This window comes from Calypte anna, chromosome 4A (assembly GCF_003957555.1).
Source record: "Calypte anna isolate BGI_N300 chromosome 4A, bCalAnn1_v1.p, whole genome shotgun sequence".
Classification (NCBI taxonomy): Eukaryota; Metazoa; Chordata; class Aves; order Apodiformes; family Trochilidae; genus Calypte; species Calypte anna.
The window spans coordinates 37217855-37235259 of record NC_044248.1 but is presented as its reverse complement, the minus strand read 5'-3'; the positions used below and the strand labels follow the sequence as shown (position 1 = coordinate 37235259).

Here is a 17405-nt window from a genome sequence, read left to right as displayed (position 1 = left end):
CTAAAAAAGAGCATTCAGTAACCTGAAAAAAAAAGTTCTGTCCTAGAGGATCCTGAAGAGGATGTGATGCCCTTGCTACTTTTTCATCTTACCATGGGTTTTCTGCATTCATCTGAGAACAATTTTTCTGGCAGCCTACAACAGAGAATGTGGTCTCAGAAGGCTTGATGACACCAAGGTCCAAGATATAGGTTACACACACATGTGAGTAATTGTGTAATTAGCTTCTTCATGAGCAATAATTACAGAAGTCTGGGTTTTTTTCATTGAGAATTTGGGTTTATTGACAGCTTTAGTAGCACTTATCTCCTAGGCACTTTTAAGTAGAGATAAAATGAGGAAACTTTCCAAGGAATCTCTTCCCAAGAGATAGGGCCTTTGGTGTGAACAACATAGGAAACCAATAGATAACCTATTTTTACAAAATCCAAGTGATACTTTTTACATCTGTTTTCACAATCAGCAGAAGCAGCTGTTATTTTAATGTATGGCAACTCTGAGATGAATACATCCAGGATAATAAATCAAATATTTTTAAACCATTTAAAAATAAGCTAGATAATATAAGGCTTAACTAGGGAAAAATTATGTGGAGAGGTGAGAAAATAATTTTGCCTAAAACTAAAACAGCTCTTGATATCAGCAGCCCACAGCTCCTTATACCCTGTGGAGACCACAAAGTCAGCTACTTTCTCCTGAGTACTTGGAAAATAGAATGAATTAGCTTACAACAATCTTCAAAAAAGTCACAGCTGATTATACAGCTGTCCTGGTTTGGGCCAGGATAAAGGTGATTTTCTGTCTTGTACTTTTGCTTTCAGCTAAGTCTCTTGTAAGTAGCTGCACTTGCTGAAATTCACAGCAAGTTTCTCAGACAGTGTGAGCTTCTAGGATTGATAACACTCGATGTTTATAGTTACTGCTAGAGACTGGTGTGCAGAGCCAAGGACACTGCTCAGCTCTGAGGAAAACATTTTACTGTCCAGGAGGATAAAGAGGTCCCACCTGAGCCCTCCTTTGGGGAGGAACAGACAAGATAGATGCCAGAATTGACCAAACAGAGGATTCCATCCCATACACGTCATATTCAGTATAAATTTGAGGCATCACAAGGACCAAGCCAGATTTCCAGACTTCTGGATTTCCTGATTTCCCTGCTTTCCTTCCTTCACCTGGCATCCTGGAAGGACCCCGTCCATTCATCTGCCTGTGGTCCTGATCTGTGCCAACCCTTATCTGTGTGTTCCTGCCTCCAGTTCCCGACTGCTGCCGACTCCAGGAGTCCAGCCTGGACTTTCCCAGGGCTGCCCTGCAGCCTTGGTGGTGACGTGAGAGTTATTGGGGGAAAGGGGGAGGAATGTGGTTTCCATTTTCCTGTATATTTGTATATATTTAGTAATTTTTCCTATTTATCATTACTGTTTCATTAAAGTTGTGTAGTTTAGTTTCCAACCCATAAGTCTCTCTCCCTTATTCTCTCTCCTTTCTTTATCAAGGAGGAGAGAGAGATTAATAGAGAGCGTCTGTTATTCAGTTTAATCGCCGGGCCAGTGTTAAACCATGACAACAGCATTCACAAAAGTAACCTGAATCTTGAGGTACCCACCAATATAGCAATTGTTTCTAATGTTGTGTTCCATATTTAGAATATTTATATTTATAATAATTCAGTATCTCTGCAGATAATTATTCAATTTGGTTGACCAAATTTTAAAAGAAAATTTAAATTGACACAAAGATTACTGAAGCATAGGTGGCAAAAGCATTACAGGAAGATCAAAACTACAACACAAACACTGAAAAAGGAAGAAAAACAGGGGAGACTTTCCTTAGCTAAGTTTCATAAGCAAATTCCCAGCAAATACTGTGAAAGAGGTGATAGGACATAAAGTTCTATCTTTACCTTAGAGCAAACTAATGAGACAGCGTAATCAGTGCCACAGGGAACATTTTTAAAATAGAAGAAATAATGAATATTACCTCTCATTTCAGTCTAATGAATGGGGAAAATTTTTTAAATATTAATTGATGATGAGTCAATTAATTGGGTGGCAGGGTTAGAAACATTCAACACTGAATTTCCATGGTAAGTAGGAAGTCAGTAGAAATTAGGGAAGCCTAGGGAAGCTAACAGACTTAGATATAGCTAACAGAGAAGCTATATCTCAGTTTTTTTGGTGTGAAGGAAGGAGGCAGAACAGTTCTGCCAATCAGGCAATGTGACTTTGTAGGAAGAAATGGATTAGAAATAGTTTTGTCAGATCTTATCTCCATTTGAAGTTAATCCTCTCTAGCTGTCATTTTATTTCAAAAAGACACTCAACCTGTAACAGGCAACTGCATATTAGTTTTGCAGATGTTCAGAGTGGGCTTTTTTATAACACCTACATGAATCAGCCACCCTCAGTTCTGTAGAAGATACATACTTCAATTGACTGTTTCTACCAACGCATATGTAATAGCTTTGTTTCATTATTGTGCTTTATATCTTCATAGAATCATAGAATCATAGAATCCTTGGGGTTGGAAGGGACCTCGAAAGATCATCTGGTCCAACCCCCCCTGCCAGAGCAGGGCCACCTAGAGTACATCACATAGGAACATGTCCAGACGGGTTTTGAATGTCTCCAGTGAAGGAGACTCCACAACCCCCCTGGGCAGCCTGTTCCAGGGCTCTGTCACCCTTACAGTAAAAAATTTTTTCCGGATATTCAACTTGAACCTCCTGTGCTCCAATTTACACCCATTACCCCTTGTCCTATCACTGGTCACTACTGAGAAAAGCCTAACTCCATCTCCCTGACACTCACCTCTTACATATTTGAAAACATTGATGAGGTCACCCCTCAGTCTCCTTTTCTCCAAACTAAAGAGACCCAGCTCCCTCAGCCTTTCCTCATAAGGGAGATGTTCCACTCCCTTAATCATCTTAGTAGCTCTGCTTCTTTCTTTTACTTTATTTTTATTTATTTATGCTGTTTGGCTGGTTGAAGCAATTTGCTCTCTATGGGAAGGTTTTGTCTCTCAAGAACACAACAGAGAGGTTATAAAGCTATAAAAGCAGAGAGGAAGGATAAGCAGTAACCAAGACTATCTGATCCAACTAAAATTGCTGAGAATGAGAACAGACTTAACTGCTACAGCAATTTAAGAAAGCAGGACAAAAAATACTGAACCCAAACAGAAGAAGAAAAGAATTAGTACATCTTTAAATACCATGGGAGAACAGACCCTCAATTATTTGTTTTAGTACAGAAAACAGCATAGCCAGCACGATCCCAAAGAGAATGTCAATGTCATTAAAAGACATGTAGAGGAACAGAAAGCAAGAAAATTAGAGGAAAGCATGACCAGTTGTCTGCACAACAGCAAATAGAGTGAGATTCTTATAAACTACATAATACATCTTCTGCTCACTAAAGCTCCTCCCTTTCCTCTCAAATAAACATTCTAGCAATTTATCTAAGTTTTTGTAAATATTTGTAATAAATGACTTATAAATCTTTATAAGTACTGTATAAGTTGTACTTGGACTCATGAATCTGCATTATAAGTTGCAGATTGCAACAGAAAATTAAGGATAGAAAGGATTTAAAACCTCATTAGTTAGCTCCAAAATTCAAATAATAGCTTCAAACCCTGAATACTGGCCAAAGCTTACATATAGCAGGGTATTTTTCTTGTTGTATTGCACTCCAGAATGAAGCATTTGATTGTATAACTGCAAAAAGTCTGACAGTGTAAATGTATGTACTGGCAACAAGACACAGAGCAATTATAGTCATGAATATATTGTAATGCATATTACAATCATCTTTTTAATGAATTTATGAGCATTTCTTATTAATGAAATGAGTTTTATTTTTAAAACACAATAATACACTATAGCTTTTGCTGTTGACACCAAAAAGGCAGACCTCGTTCACATGTCCCTACAGTGCTATGCTCTGCCATGGGCTAGAAACCAGCATCATGTGAATATCCATCTATAATACATGTCACATCACTGAACACCATAAAGCAAATCTTTAAAAAACTCAGAAAAAAAGGAAAAATTCAGAGATATGCTGTGACCTGATGTTGTAAAACATAGAAACACTCGTTCATATTGGCTTCAGACACAAATTTCAGCAACAATCTCCTTTTACCACCAACACCACAGTTAAGAACGTAAAAGTGAAGACAACCATGGCATAATCCACAGGGTGTATGGGATCCACACGGTGTATGGGATCCACAGGGTGTGTAGGATCCACAGGGTGTATGGGTACCACCAGATTTGTAACATCAGGAAGGCTTTTGTCTGACTTTTCCCATCACAAACATATGAGGTGTGGCTGATTGCAAGAGGAGCATGCCCATATCCTGCTTTTCCTTGGCTGCTCTTATTAGCAAAGCTTAATTAAAAAAAATACCACAAAAAACCCCAAAAAAACCCAACAACAAAACAAAACAGAAAACCAAACACCAAGCAGCCAGCACAAATGTGCCAGATGAGCTCCAGCCTACTAATATGGAACCTGAATTTTTAGAAATAGTTCTAAAATCATTCTAAAATTCCTATCAGTGCAAAGGACTTGCAGCTGGCTGCCACCTCTTGTTCTTCTAGATCTAGACACTCTGCATTGGGACAGATTTTCATGATGTTCCCTCTACATTTTAGGTACAAAGATAAAGCATCTTAGCTACAACAAGCACAATATTCTGCCCCAAGAGCTCCAAACACTTAATTGCTAACCTGATTTGCACTCCCCTGACATTTCACTGAAAATACAGAAATGATTTCTTTAGGTTACAGGCACAGCTCACTTACTTCACCAGTGAGACTTAGTTTCCTCTTTCACTTCTCTGTAACTAAAACATTTTACCTTTGAGCTTGTACCCTATGGTAAGGAAGTGGATGTAAAATCTACAGCAACATTGAAATCATCATTCTGTTGATGAAAAATAGGAAAATAACAGGATCAAATCATTCAGCTGTATGGACTACAGTCAAGGCCGCAAGAGCATAAAAAGCCAGGGGATTGTACTTAACATGAAATCCAAGAAATTTGTCACATTTTTACTGAAAGGTAAAATCTAGAATCCTCCAAGACCCCTGCACCTCCCTTCTTTCAGGTTAAAAAAAAAAAAAAGAAAAAAAATAGAAAGAGAAAAAAGAGAAAAGAAACTCTTTCTTCTGCTACATTTAAAGGATGGAAGTTTCCACTTCTTCAGCATTATGAACAAGTTTTTTGAGCATTGCTTCACTAAAGATTTAGAAGATCCTAAGAAGTTAAAAATTCTTGAAGCCTCTAGCTCAGTCTGCTCAGTCTGCAGCTATAAATTCTGTGTTTAATGCTGAAAAGAAAAAACTAAGAAAAATATATATTGCATTATGTTGTCATTACCAACAACAATTTACAGTGGAGCATGATGAATGGGATTTATTCTACCACAAGCTATGGTATAGAAGATGAACTCAAAAAAGTCAAATATGGTCTAAAGGAGTTTGCAGGTCTAAAAAGCTTCACTATTCTTCAAAAATACTTGGTGAGGAAAATAACCTTAAAAATGAGAAAATTTGGCTTGCTAAGAAGAAAAACAGGAACACACAGGGTCATGGATGGTGCTTTATTTATAAGAACAGAGAAAGAGAGAAAGAGAGAGAGAAAGAGAGAGAGAAAGAGAGAGAGAAAGAGAGAGAGAAAGAGAGAGAGAAAGAGAGAGAGAAAGAGAGAGAGAAAGAGAGAGAGAAAGAGAGAGAGAAAGAGAGAGAGAAGAGAAGAGAGAGAGAAAGAGAGAGAGAAAGAGAGAGAGAAGAGAGAGAGAAAGAGAGAGAGAAAGAGAGAAAGAGAGAGAGAAAAGAGAGAGGAGAAAGAGAGAGAGAAAGAGAGAGAGAAAGAGAGAGAGAAAGAGAGAGAGAAAGAGAGAGAGAAAAGAGAGAGAGAAAGAGAGAGAGAAAGAGAGAGAAGAAGAGAGAGAGAAAGAGAGAGAGAGAAGAGAGAGAGAAAGAGAGAGAGAGAAAGAGAGAGAGAAGAGAGAGAGAAAGAAGAGAGAGAAAGAGAGAGAGAAAGAGAGAGAGAAAGAGAAAAGGAAGAAAAGAACGAAAGAAAAGAACAAAACAGCTAAATGCTTTCATAACAATCCTTAGAACAAATGTAAAACCCAATGAGTACAGCATCACAAAAAAAGGTTAAAGAAATAAAAAAAAGACTGAGCTTCCATGAACTTAGGAAACAAAAAGGGCGAAAAAACTTGTGGAGAAGTTGGTGGTAGACTCTCCTAATTCACAGAAAATAAAGTACTTTAAGAAATAAACCTCTTTACAGTGCTATATAACACTAAAACAAATCCTTGTCTTTAGACTTGAATGATCTGTGATTTGCTGCATGATCAAATCTAAAGCTGAAACATGGTAAACCAATGTCACTATGGAAAATATTGTATTTTTTTCCAAATACTAAGCAAATACTTAGGTTTTAAATAATCTAGTATTTTCATGAGAGAAATAATAATCAAATAGAATAAAAGCCAAGACACTTTTCACCAAGAATAGTATCATTTCACAGAAGAAAGGTTACTTCTCATTCTATTCACAGTAACCATTAGGAAAAACACGGTGAGAGTTCAATATCATCAGGCATTTTAAAATTACATTTACTCCTTAAACATTCACTTTTCTCTTTTTCACGTGCCCCCTACATGCCAAGAACCCTTCAGTACTTTATCTGATGGCTTATTCTATTTTCCCTGTCTATTTTAACATTTCATTTACCAAGAGTTCCTTTATTCATGAAAGTAGTAGTGTACCTTCTCTTCTTCCGAGGTAATCTTATTTTAGTACTGTCCCATATCAGCCCAGAGTAGGAAAAACCCAACATTCAAATTGAAAAAATAAAGTATAGTAGATCATAGTAATGCCTGTAAGCCAAGCACTTTTAGTATTCTTTGGAAATTAATATAGAAAAATAAAAAGGTACCTATAGAGGTTGGGTTGGTATGATAAGCATGTCTGAAGGTCAACATACAGAGCTCACTTCCTACAACTCTCAGATTTGGCAGCTGCTAGGTTTTTTTAAAATATATTTTAAATAACAATAACCCAGTTCTGTGATGCATGTGAGCTTAAATTTAAACAGATGTTTAGCAGTAAACATTTCCAATATCTGCAGCACAAACACTTCCATGCTTGAAATGTTGACACCATGGGGCTCAGCAGTTTCAAGTTCATTGCAGAACAGAGTCTTTGGAATAATATTTTTTTTAATTCTACAAAATATATAGTATACACTGAGATGAAGATCAGTACTCTCTCTAATCTGGGATCTGACAATTGAAATTGCCAAGGGCACACAACAGCTTCGTTGGCTCATAAAAGATGCCAATGCTCTGAAATTTTTGCTAGATAAACTGCTGAATCTCACTGCTGTGGTTAAAAAGTCTTCTTACCTATTTCTTTAAGGGGTCACTACCCCTGCAAAAGAACCAGGAGAAGAGAGGCTGGCAAGGGGTAGCAAGGTATCCTGTCACACCTGCAGAATTTGCAGTAATCCTTCTGTCAAGGGGAAGAACTGACAGCTGAATGTGGCAGAGTCTTCAGCTCCTAGACTAAGACCTTCCAGAGCCTGCCTATCAAAACTCCAGCAAAATCCCCAGCTTATACCAGGGCTTTTTCACCCATGGCTTAGTGGATTTTCAACGTGTAAAGTCTCCTTGCTAGTCGAAATAATTTACCTCTATATCTAAAATACTGAATCAGCTGCATCATCCCTCCCTTGTAGCCTTGCTATCAGCTCCCAGAGCCTTTGCACAGAAGAACACATTCATATGCCTGCACACAGTTGATAAGGTGGTTTTCTTGGCTGAACAGAAATGAAGTTGTAAGATGAGATGTACTGACAGCATATTGGCTCCATGGAGGACTCCCAGCTTGCTTCCCAAAGTTGCTTTGTTATCATCAGAACCTCACTCACAACCTGAGTTTCATGGTCTGTTGTTCCACCTACCCAGCTTTCTATCACTTGCCTTTAGAAGTCCTCTCTTTGCAAGGTGGGCTCAACATAGGGGTGGTCTCTCTCCTCCCTTTTTTACTGCTGTTCTGAGACACCTTCCTCTGAAAGCTGACAGAGTAATAGAGACTTTCTTGGCCAAAATTGTCCCTGTCCTTTTGCTAAAGCTATCGGTGATTTTTTTTCTACTTTTGTTTTCTGCCACTTTAGGCTGGATTTTTGCTCTCATGCTGAGCTGGCAAGGACATCTTTTTTCTACAAGTTCAGATTACTTGTTCTGCAAGTTTGTCACAGACCAGAAGAACACGTGCAAAAAAACCCCATCCTAAAATAAAAAGTAAACAAGTGGCACACAGTTCACATCAGTCACCAGTGCTGTCAGACAGCAGAGCAATTTTTGTGCAAGATGGACATTTCTGAGGTGCTTTTCAGTAAGCACAGACTTGTCTGTAGGAATATTTTCCTTCACCTGTGGGACCTAGATGATTATTTGAGGGTACAGAAGGACCTCATCCCACTGAAAAAAAAAAAAAAAAATCCATACATCCACAATCTTTAGCCCCACTGTATGTCACTATTTCAGCAGCATTTTGTCTCTTCTGCCCCTTCAGCTCAAAGCAATGAAGGGCACCAGTGAATTTGGCTGGGCCATCTCTCTTGCTTTACATTAATCTTTATCCAGTAAGGTGAGAAGCTGTGATACCTGCTCCCAAGACTTCTGCCTTTCCATGCCCTACAGAGGGCAACTTAATCCATAAGGATTAAAGAAAGTGGGGTTTTATCTCCATAGCCAGAAAAGTGTATTGACACAAGTCAGTTTTCTTGAGTATACAAGTATAGATCTTTGCAAGCTCCAGTGATACAAATGCTTGAGATAAGGAAGGGATCTAACACACACAAAAATCCATGCTTTTTAAAAAAGCCCACAAAACCCCAAAAACTAAAGCCCAGAATGTTCTTGCTTAAAAGTAAGAATTTGAAAGAGTCAGAACAAAGAGAAATGCTACCACAGGGAATCTCCAAGTCACAGACTGCCTATTTACACAGGCCAGTGTCCGACTGTTTACCCTGGAAAAGTTGTTACTTGCATAGTAATCAAGGCCAGGCTCACTACAGCTGTTGCAGAGTGAATGAAGCCTCTTCTCAGCTACACAATGAGAGGGCTCAGCCAAATCATTCATCTCAGAAGGGATCAAGAAGCAGAGATTATGGGAAGTCTGGGGAGTGAGGCTGACAGCTGAATCCAACTAGGCAGCCAAAAGTATCTTCTGGGTGGAAAAGCCACAAAAAAACCAAGGACTTGTCTGCATATGCTGTTGTTTCTTACTAGTTCTGTTAGATTTACACTCTAAACACACCAGGTGAAACTGAATTTCCAAGCTGATCGTGTTTAAGGCACAGTCTTTGGAATAAGCATATCCAGACTTGAATTGCTTAGGAATATCTTGGGAATATCTTAGACCTCACAACTTTTTTGCCCAATAAAGTACTGGTTGAACTGCAAAATAGGAGTTTTCATCAGCCACTGGCAAAGCTATCCCAGCCTGTTTCTCCTTGCACAGACACAGTGTTGGAGCACAGTCCATCCACTGCCTCCAGAAGAAATAAATACAGCAGTAATCACACTTGTGGTTGAGTAATCACACTTCTGGTTGAGTAACTCTTCCTATTGAGAGGTTCCTGCTGTCAGTTTTACTGGGCACACATCACACTCCAAATAAATCCCATTATGCTGACTGCTGACAAGATCTTTAAGGTGGCACCCATTGTGGGACTCTCTCTTTGAACCTCACTCACAAGAGAAGATAATGAATGAAGATAACCTCTCCCAGTATTTTTACAGTCTCCAGAAAAGGAGAATCATCGGTAGTTTTTTTGTTGTTGGGTTTGTGTATTTAGTTTTGGAGAGGAGGGGAATTGTGGCTTTGTTGAGTTTGGCTTTTGTCTGTTGGTTTTTTTAGGTTTGAGTGGCCAACAGCAAGGTGAGAACTTTGAAGTTATCACCTACGAGTTTTCAAGAAAGCACACAATTTATTTTCAAGTTGACAATGACTTTGTTACTATGCACAATTGTGTAAAAACCAATTATGAAGCATGTGTATATTCTTTTAATGAAGTATTTCTCTTTAGGAACATAGAGAAGTTTTGTTTCACTGAGTTACTGTAATTAGAGCCCCAAGCCCCTCTGCTTTCAGGTTGAAATGTGAAATATCTTACAGTGCCACTTACTGAAAAATAAAACATTTGTAACTTTGGTGATGAAAGCAGTGCAGAACTATCTAAAACATACAGACAAATTGTTTACAACCTATAAAGAACTACAGACAGCTGGAAAGAGAAGCAAATCCTCATTACTTAGAATTAGTAGGCTTCAGTGTGTAGTGAGGGAAGCAGAATGCCTGGCTCAATAAGAGCAAACAAAAAAATTCAAAAAAGAAACAAACAAAAAATCCTCTTTTCTAACTAAGATTCCTATAAGGCATTCACTGCAGAATGAATACGCAGTTAGTTTTTAAGCCTCAGTTTCTGAAGGGATAGGCAATAAATTCAAAGAGAAACTGTTAGAAAGAAGGTATTTATATGGAACAGAAAACACATTTTTAACCATTGGTTGATGAGTATACACAGATTTAAAACACCACACAGTACAGTGCTGTGTAAAAAGAACCAAAGAATCATGCCACTCACTTTAAAAAAAAAAAAAAATGTTGAACAGAATATGCCAGTCTTTGGTCTCTCAATCCTGTCAAGCTTTCTGAAAATTCTGACCATACTGCTTGGAGTTTTTGTTTAAATACATACTTGTAACTTTAGCCTATCATCCTACACTCTTCATTCAGATCTAACTCTTCATAAATTCAATTTCCTTACTTCTATTCCGTGGTACGGAACAGATAATTATTGAATATTATTTTATATTAAAATGAAATGCCAAGCACCTAAAGAGATATTTAACCACAAATTAATTATATATCTATGTATATATATATAATAATAAGAAGAAACTGTCAATTGGAAAGATTTTTTTAGTGAGGGACACAATGAGCAAGGAAACAGCAACGCAGCAGCAACCAGCTTTGAACAGAAGTCTGAGGGCTAATTCTTCTGCATACTTCCTAAATGTTTTGCCCATGCAGAATATAGCGAGACTGCTCTGTGTGCACATTTATAAACATGTACAAACACCCTGGCATGGTGATCTTTGGAGAGAAGACATTTAAATTCTTCATTGGAGGTTTTTGGGCGTTGGTTGGTTGGTTTGTTTTTACCAAGTCAATTAAACTGAATTTTTTGGGAAACAGATGGACTCTGGGTCAAGAGATCAAGAAGTTAGCAGTGATAAACACTTACCTCTGTTATGAATGATTTGGCTGTCGAGGGGTTCATGATCAGAATTGCCCTCCTCAGAGTGTCCCGGTAGCGGTTCAGTTCTTCTATCCGCATGCTGGCAAAGAGCCCCGTGATCATTTTATTGATGTTGTTTTCCACTTTCTGCAATGCTACATCCATTCCCTGTTGAGATACTTTGTCCAAAAACTCTTGTATTCCACGGATATCTAGGAAAAACAAAAGCCAAACAAGGAGTTAATTGGTAAGTAGAAAAAAAAGACACAAATCAGTTCTGCTCACAGAAGCATTTTGTTCAGTCAGGTAGACAACATGTGGCCTTTCACTTAATATTAATTGGAGCACTTCCTGAACTATGCTCATGACATTTCCTAAAGTAATAAAACAGGAGAAAGAATCACCATACATCAGCTCCTGTCCAAAAGAATCACTAAAAAACAAACCAACAAATCTTTCAAGCAACTTTCCTAATTTTGTCATTCCATCATTACATGTGTTCCTTATTTTTCTCAAAGGATTTTCAGGCTAAAATCTTTAAAGAACAGTGAAGCTATGAAGACTCTTAACACACTTCCTTCAAATGAAGGTTGTGGGAGGGCAGCCAGGGGGGAGAATGACAAGAAGATTGTTTTCTTTTGTGGGATTTAAAATTATGTTACCCACTGCAATGCTGTGTAGCTTAATGTATATAAATGAAAATATAATCAGAAAATTTCAGTGTTGTTCCAAATTGCATAGCTATTTATTTTCTTCAAAAACAAACCAGACCTATTTCCTTCAAAATAACAACCAGACATGCAGTTGCAATGGTACTGCCTGCTCTTGTCTGGTACCTCCAGTGCCTGCTGAATTTAACAAGTTCTTTCATAACAAATTTCTCTAGCAGGGCTTCTGGGTTCATTCTACACAAATCCTTTTTTTTTTTTTTTTTTTTTTTAATTATTTGGAAAGGAAAAATTGAACAGCAAAATTCTAACTGTGTTTACCACCTAGCTATTAATACCTTTAATATCTCCCACACTGAATGTCTGGGTATTCTCACATTGTGGTGCTACCTCAAGCTGGCCCAAGGCTTTGAAAGCTTTTTTCAGTAGTGGATTCTGCAAAATCAAGCAAAACACTTGTTTGCTTCTTTTTCTCTTCTTTGGAATGGCTTTCTCTAACACATAAACAGTAAGCTTAAAATTTAAAATAATTGAATGACTTCATAAGCCAGAGAAGCGTCTCCAGGACCTCAAGAAAATCCCTACAGCATCACTGAATCAATGGAGTTTCCTAATGTGACTTATCTCCTGGCAGTCACTCAGACCTGCTCTCCCAGGGGATATTCATCAGGACATCCTTTCCTGCTAGATACAGACACTAACACAAACACTATGTTAAAAAAAAAAATAAAAAATGGGGCCAAAGGAAGAAAGGAAATCTGTAACCCAACCTAAAAAATTAACTGCTGATGAAACATTATTTTGAAAATAAAGGATCCTCAGGTTTAGGCAGGCATTTGTGGTTAAAACCTACAAAAAATCATTTCTCTTCCCATTAGGATACCAAAGCTGATCTCTCTTAGGTACATGGTTCTCATTCCCATTGCTGAGGAATTGCAGTTCTTGCTCTGTTTCCCTCCTACATCCCTGGTGCTCTGAGCTCCTTGTCTTGATAGCTTGTTTTCCAGGGGAATGGTCAGACCTGAGGCCAAAAACTGATCTCGTGTGAGACATCACGAATTGTCTTATATTTGAGAAAACTTCTGATTAGATTTTTTTTTCACAACTACCTCCCTGCTTTGAGAACTTTCATCCTACCATCCTCCCCTACTCCCTGCCCTAAAAAGGGATGAGTAAATATGGGATGAAGAATTTCAAAAGTGTTCATAGTACTGGAAGCACCTTAGATGAAGTTCACAGGTGATGAGAGAGGACAGCAAAAGTCTGGAAAATCAGACTAAAAAGAGACTGGAGGGATGCCTAGGCTGGAGGCATGATTGACTACAAGCATGGGATAAGATGTTGCACAGGCATTTACTCCACCAGGAAAGGGCCCTTAGGGTGGTTTATTTTGCAGATGGTACAAGTGGCACCATGCTGGCACACAGTGATAACAGCTCAGGGTAAACCCAAGACAAACCACAGAGAAGAGCAGAGCATGTAGCTGCTGCTTATCAGGACTGCAGTAGCTACACTCTCATAGGAGTACACTGACAGGTGACAGCTTACAGAGATACTGAAATTCATTTTAAGACCGGGGGAAATAATGAAAATAATTTCTTTTGAGGAAGATATTGTGAGAAAGTCTTCTAAAATTTCCTCCAAAAGCAGCCTAGACCCTGGCACTTTCCTCTGACTGTGAAGAGCCCTGTGCTACCAGCACTCAGTTACAGTCAGACCCACAAAGCAAAGCATCAACAACATAACAGAGACACCTGGATGATTCACCCTTGAGAACACATGTACCTATCATAGAATCATAGAGTTGTCTGGGTTGGAAGGGACCTCAGAGATCATCAAGTCCAACCCTTGATCCACTATCGCTGCAGTTCCCAGCCCATGGCACTGGGCTCTTTTGAAATATCCAGTCTCTTTTGAAATATCTCCAGGGATGGAGAATCCACTACTTCCCTGGGCAGCCCATTCCAATGTCTGATCACCCTCTCCGTAAAGAAATTCTTTCTAATATCCAACCTAAACCTCTCCTGGCACAACTTGAGACCGTGCCCTCTTGTCTTGCTGAGAGTTGCCTGGGAAAAGAGACCAACCCCCCCCTGGCTCCAACCTCCTTTCAGGGAGTTGTAGAGAGTGATGAGGTCTCCCCTGAACCTCCTCTTCTCCAGGCTGAACACCCCCAGCTCCCTCAGCCTCTCCTCATACGATCTGTGCTCGAGTCCCTTCACCAGCCCAGTTGCCCTCCTTTGGACCTGCTCCAGGACCTCAATCTCCTTCCTGAACTGAGGGGCCCAGAACTGGACACAGGACTCAAGATGTGGCCTCACCAGGGCTGAGTACAGGGGCAGAATCCCTTCCCTGGACCTGCTGGCCACACTGTTCCCGATACAGGCCAGGATGCCATTGGCCTTCTTGGCCACCTGGGCACACTGCTGGCTCATGTTCAGCTTCTGTCAATCCAGACTCCCAGGTCCCTTTCTGCCACTCTGTGCCGAGCCTGGAGCTCCCCATGGGGTTGTTGTGGCCAAAGTGCAGGACCCGGCACTTGGCCGTGTTGAACCTCATCCCGTTGGAATCAGCCCAACTCTCCAGTCTGTCCAGGTCCCTCTGCAGAGCCCTCCTGTCTTCCAGCTGATCCACATTCCCCACCAGCTTAGTGTCATCTGTGAATTTGCTGATGATGGAACTCTGTCCCCTCATCTAAATCATCAATAAAGATACTAAACAGAACTGGGCCCAGCACCGACCTCTGAGGGGACACCACAGGTGAGCGGCCGCCATTTTGAGGCAGCCGCCATTTTGAGGCAGCCCCGTTCAGCACCACTCTCTGGGGGCCTCCAGCAGTTCCTAACCCAGCACAGAGTGCTCCTGTCTGAGCCCTGGGCTGACAGCTTTTCCAGGAGAATGCTGTGGGACATGGTGTCAAAGGCCTTGCTGAAGTCCAGGTAGACCACATCCACGTGAGAAATATGATGGTGAAAGTATAGATGAATGCAACTGGGTTTAGCTAGTAACCATGGTAGATGAAGACTACCCAGTCCTAAGAGGGCTTAGCAGGAATAATTCAGCATCTAAACCTCATGGACCTTCAGAGAAAAGCTGGAAAAACCTGCACTAGAACTCTTCATGCTGACTTCGCTGGCAAAACTGTACCAAAACTAAATTTGAGCTTTCCCCTTTCTACTGAACTACAGAATTGAGGATTTGAGGGCACCCAGCGTACACCTAAGTTTAAAGATAAATCCCTCTGGTAGAGAAAATACTTCATCCATTGCCTCAGTAGAGATGCAGAAACTAGAGTGTTAGAGATAGCACGAGTTTACCAAGATACTTCAAATTTACAGGCTTGTAATAGCTTATAATCAAAGAGTCCACAACAATTATTCAACAGGGTTAGTCTGGGAAGTTAGATGGTCACCAGCAAGTTGAGTTTCTTGTCTAGAGCTTTAAAATACCACGAACTGGCAAGGAAAGGTATTTTAGGCATTGAGGCTATTTTAGGCATTTCAGCACTGCAAACCTATTCTTCACACACTGTTGAAATACCAGTATTACTGAACACTTGAAGAATAATTTAAACATGAATAAAATACATGCTTACCCTAAAAATAAATCTCCATAAGAGAATCAGATACTAATTACAGCTTCTATTTAATATCTAAATCAGGAAAATTAAATTCAATCTAATCAGAGATGTTAGAATGTTTTTTTAGATGTTTTTGGCACTTTAAATACCAATTTAAAAAGCAACAAGACTATTTGAACTGCTACAAATATGCCTAGTTTTATGCAAATGATCAAATAACTTCTTTCCACTTTAACCCCTTCATTCTAAAGTTCCTGAGGATCACTCAGTCTTAGAGTTGATCAGCATCCAGGCAAATGGAATAAAAACTGGATAAAACTGACCAGTTGGAGTCAAAATTGCTGAAGTACATGGAATGCATGACAGGAAATACATACAGGCTGCTTATGCCTCATCTTACCCAGCAGAAGAATGGAGGTATTGGTGGTGCTATGAAAAAACATATAGCACATAAAACCACCCTGCTATTTAAATGCTATTTAAACCATGATGGTGCTTCCAATATTTCAGCAGCAAGTCACCAGTGATGATCATATTCAATCTGTATGCCAAAGAACAGATGCTGCCTCTGAATGGGCAGCATTATCTTCCCTGCCTGGATTGTCTGAAAGTGGCACATATCCACCCTGCACTATGGAATCATCTTTCTAATAGATAAACTCCTTCTGCAGAGAAATCTGGCAAGCAACCTGTGGCACAGATGGCTCTGCCACAGAGACACAGGACTGTTCATGTCTGGAACACAGGTGTTTCTTGCCCTGAATTTCCTAGCCAACCTGTTGCCCAGCCAGAAGATACATTTCTATTTGCTATTTAAATTAGATGAGTCACTGTTATTTTTGGAAATGCAGAAGAGCAACCCATAATCACAAGTATTAATTATCCTCCTGAATGAAAAAAAGCCAAAGTTACCACATAGAGATAGACCAAAGCCAGAGCCCAAGTTGCTGTCTCCTCTCCAAACTCCCTGTCACTATAAGTTAGCCTTATCTTTTATGGTTTCCCACTATACAACCATCAGTTCTGCCCTATGTGTGTGCACAAGAACATAGCCCCACTCTGCAGTCAGATCCTCAGCATCAGGGTCTAATTTTAAGAGAAATGTTAGCAAACATCCTCTTTTTAACCAAAATTGCGAATGATTTAAGAGACTGGGAAGTTGGCTTACATAGTCTAATAAACAAAAAGCAAGGTAAGGAAAACTCAAAGACTGTAGGAAATCACCTTCCCTGGCTACCCATTCACAACCATGGCACTACAAGGCAGAGGGCTATAGGAAGGTCTATAGTGCTCTGCACCACTGGACACAGCAGAGCTACAGCTGAGATGCATCTGCAGAGCATCCCTGTGTGAGTGAGCACCAGACCCATAGCCTCCTAATCTCTGAAGACCTGACTGATGTATTCAAGATCAAGCTGAGATCTGAATTCAGATGCCAGCTCTACCACAGACTTCCAATCACTGTATCAGTTTCTGTGGACCTGACCAAAAAGAGGAACCTAGCAAATGAAGCACAAGTCAAACTGACTGCAAGCATCTAAACTTACACTGCTTTTTCACTGAATATTTTCAATACTGAAGGAAACACAAGAAGCAGGTATTTTACCTGTTCAGAAACAGGTATTTTACCATGCCCAGAGCATGCTCAGGGCAGAGAGAATTATTCTTTACAGACTATGGGTCCTACACCTAAACATCCTTATATGACAAGCTTGGTAGGAACAGACAAACCTCACCCAATATAAACAGCATAATTTAATGAAAAGTCCAGCAGTTGCATTGGAAAAAATATGCATAGCCAGGTGATAGGAAAAAGAAGCC

The 17405-nt window shown here is 39.6% G+C and overlaps 1 protein-coding gene across 2 annotated transcripts in view; it reads right to left on the bottom strand.

Moving 5' to 3' along the window:
- Nucleotides 1-17405, bottom strand: part of GRID2 (glutamate ionotropic receptor delta type subunit 2) — a 705658-nt gene that overhangs the window by 282952 nt on the left and 405301 nt on the right. For both annotated transcript variants that reach the window (XM_030449840.1, XM_030449841.1), the window contains one exon: nucleotides 11343-11548. In XM_030449840.1, the coding sequence (XP_030305700.1) occupies nucleotides 11343-11548 (206 nt within the window). The remainder of the gene's footprint in view (nucleotides 1-11342; nucleotides 11549-17405) is intronic.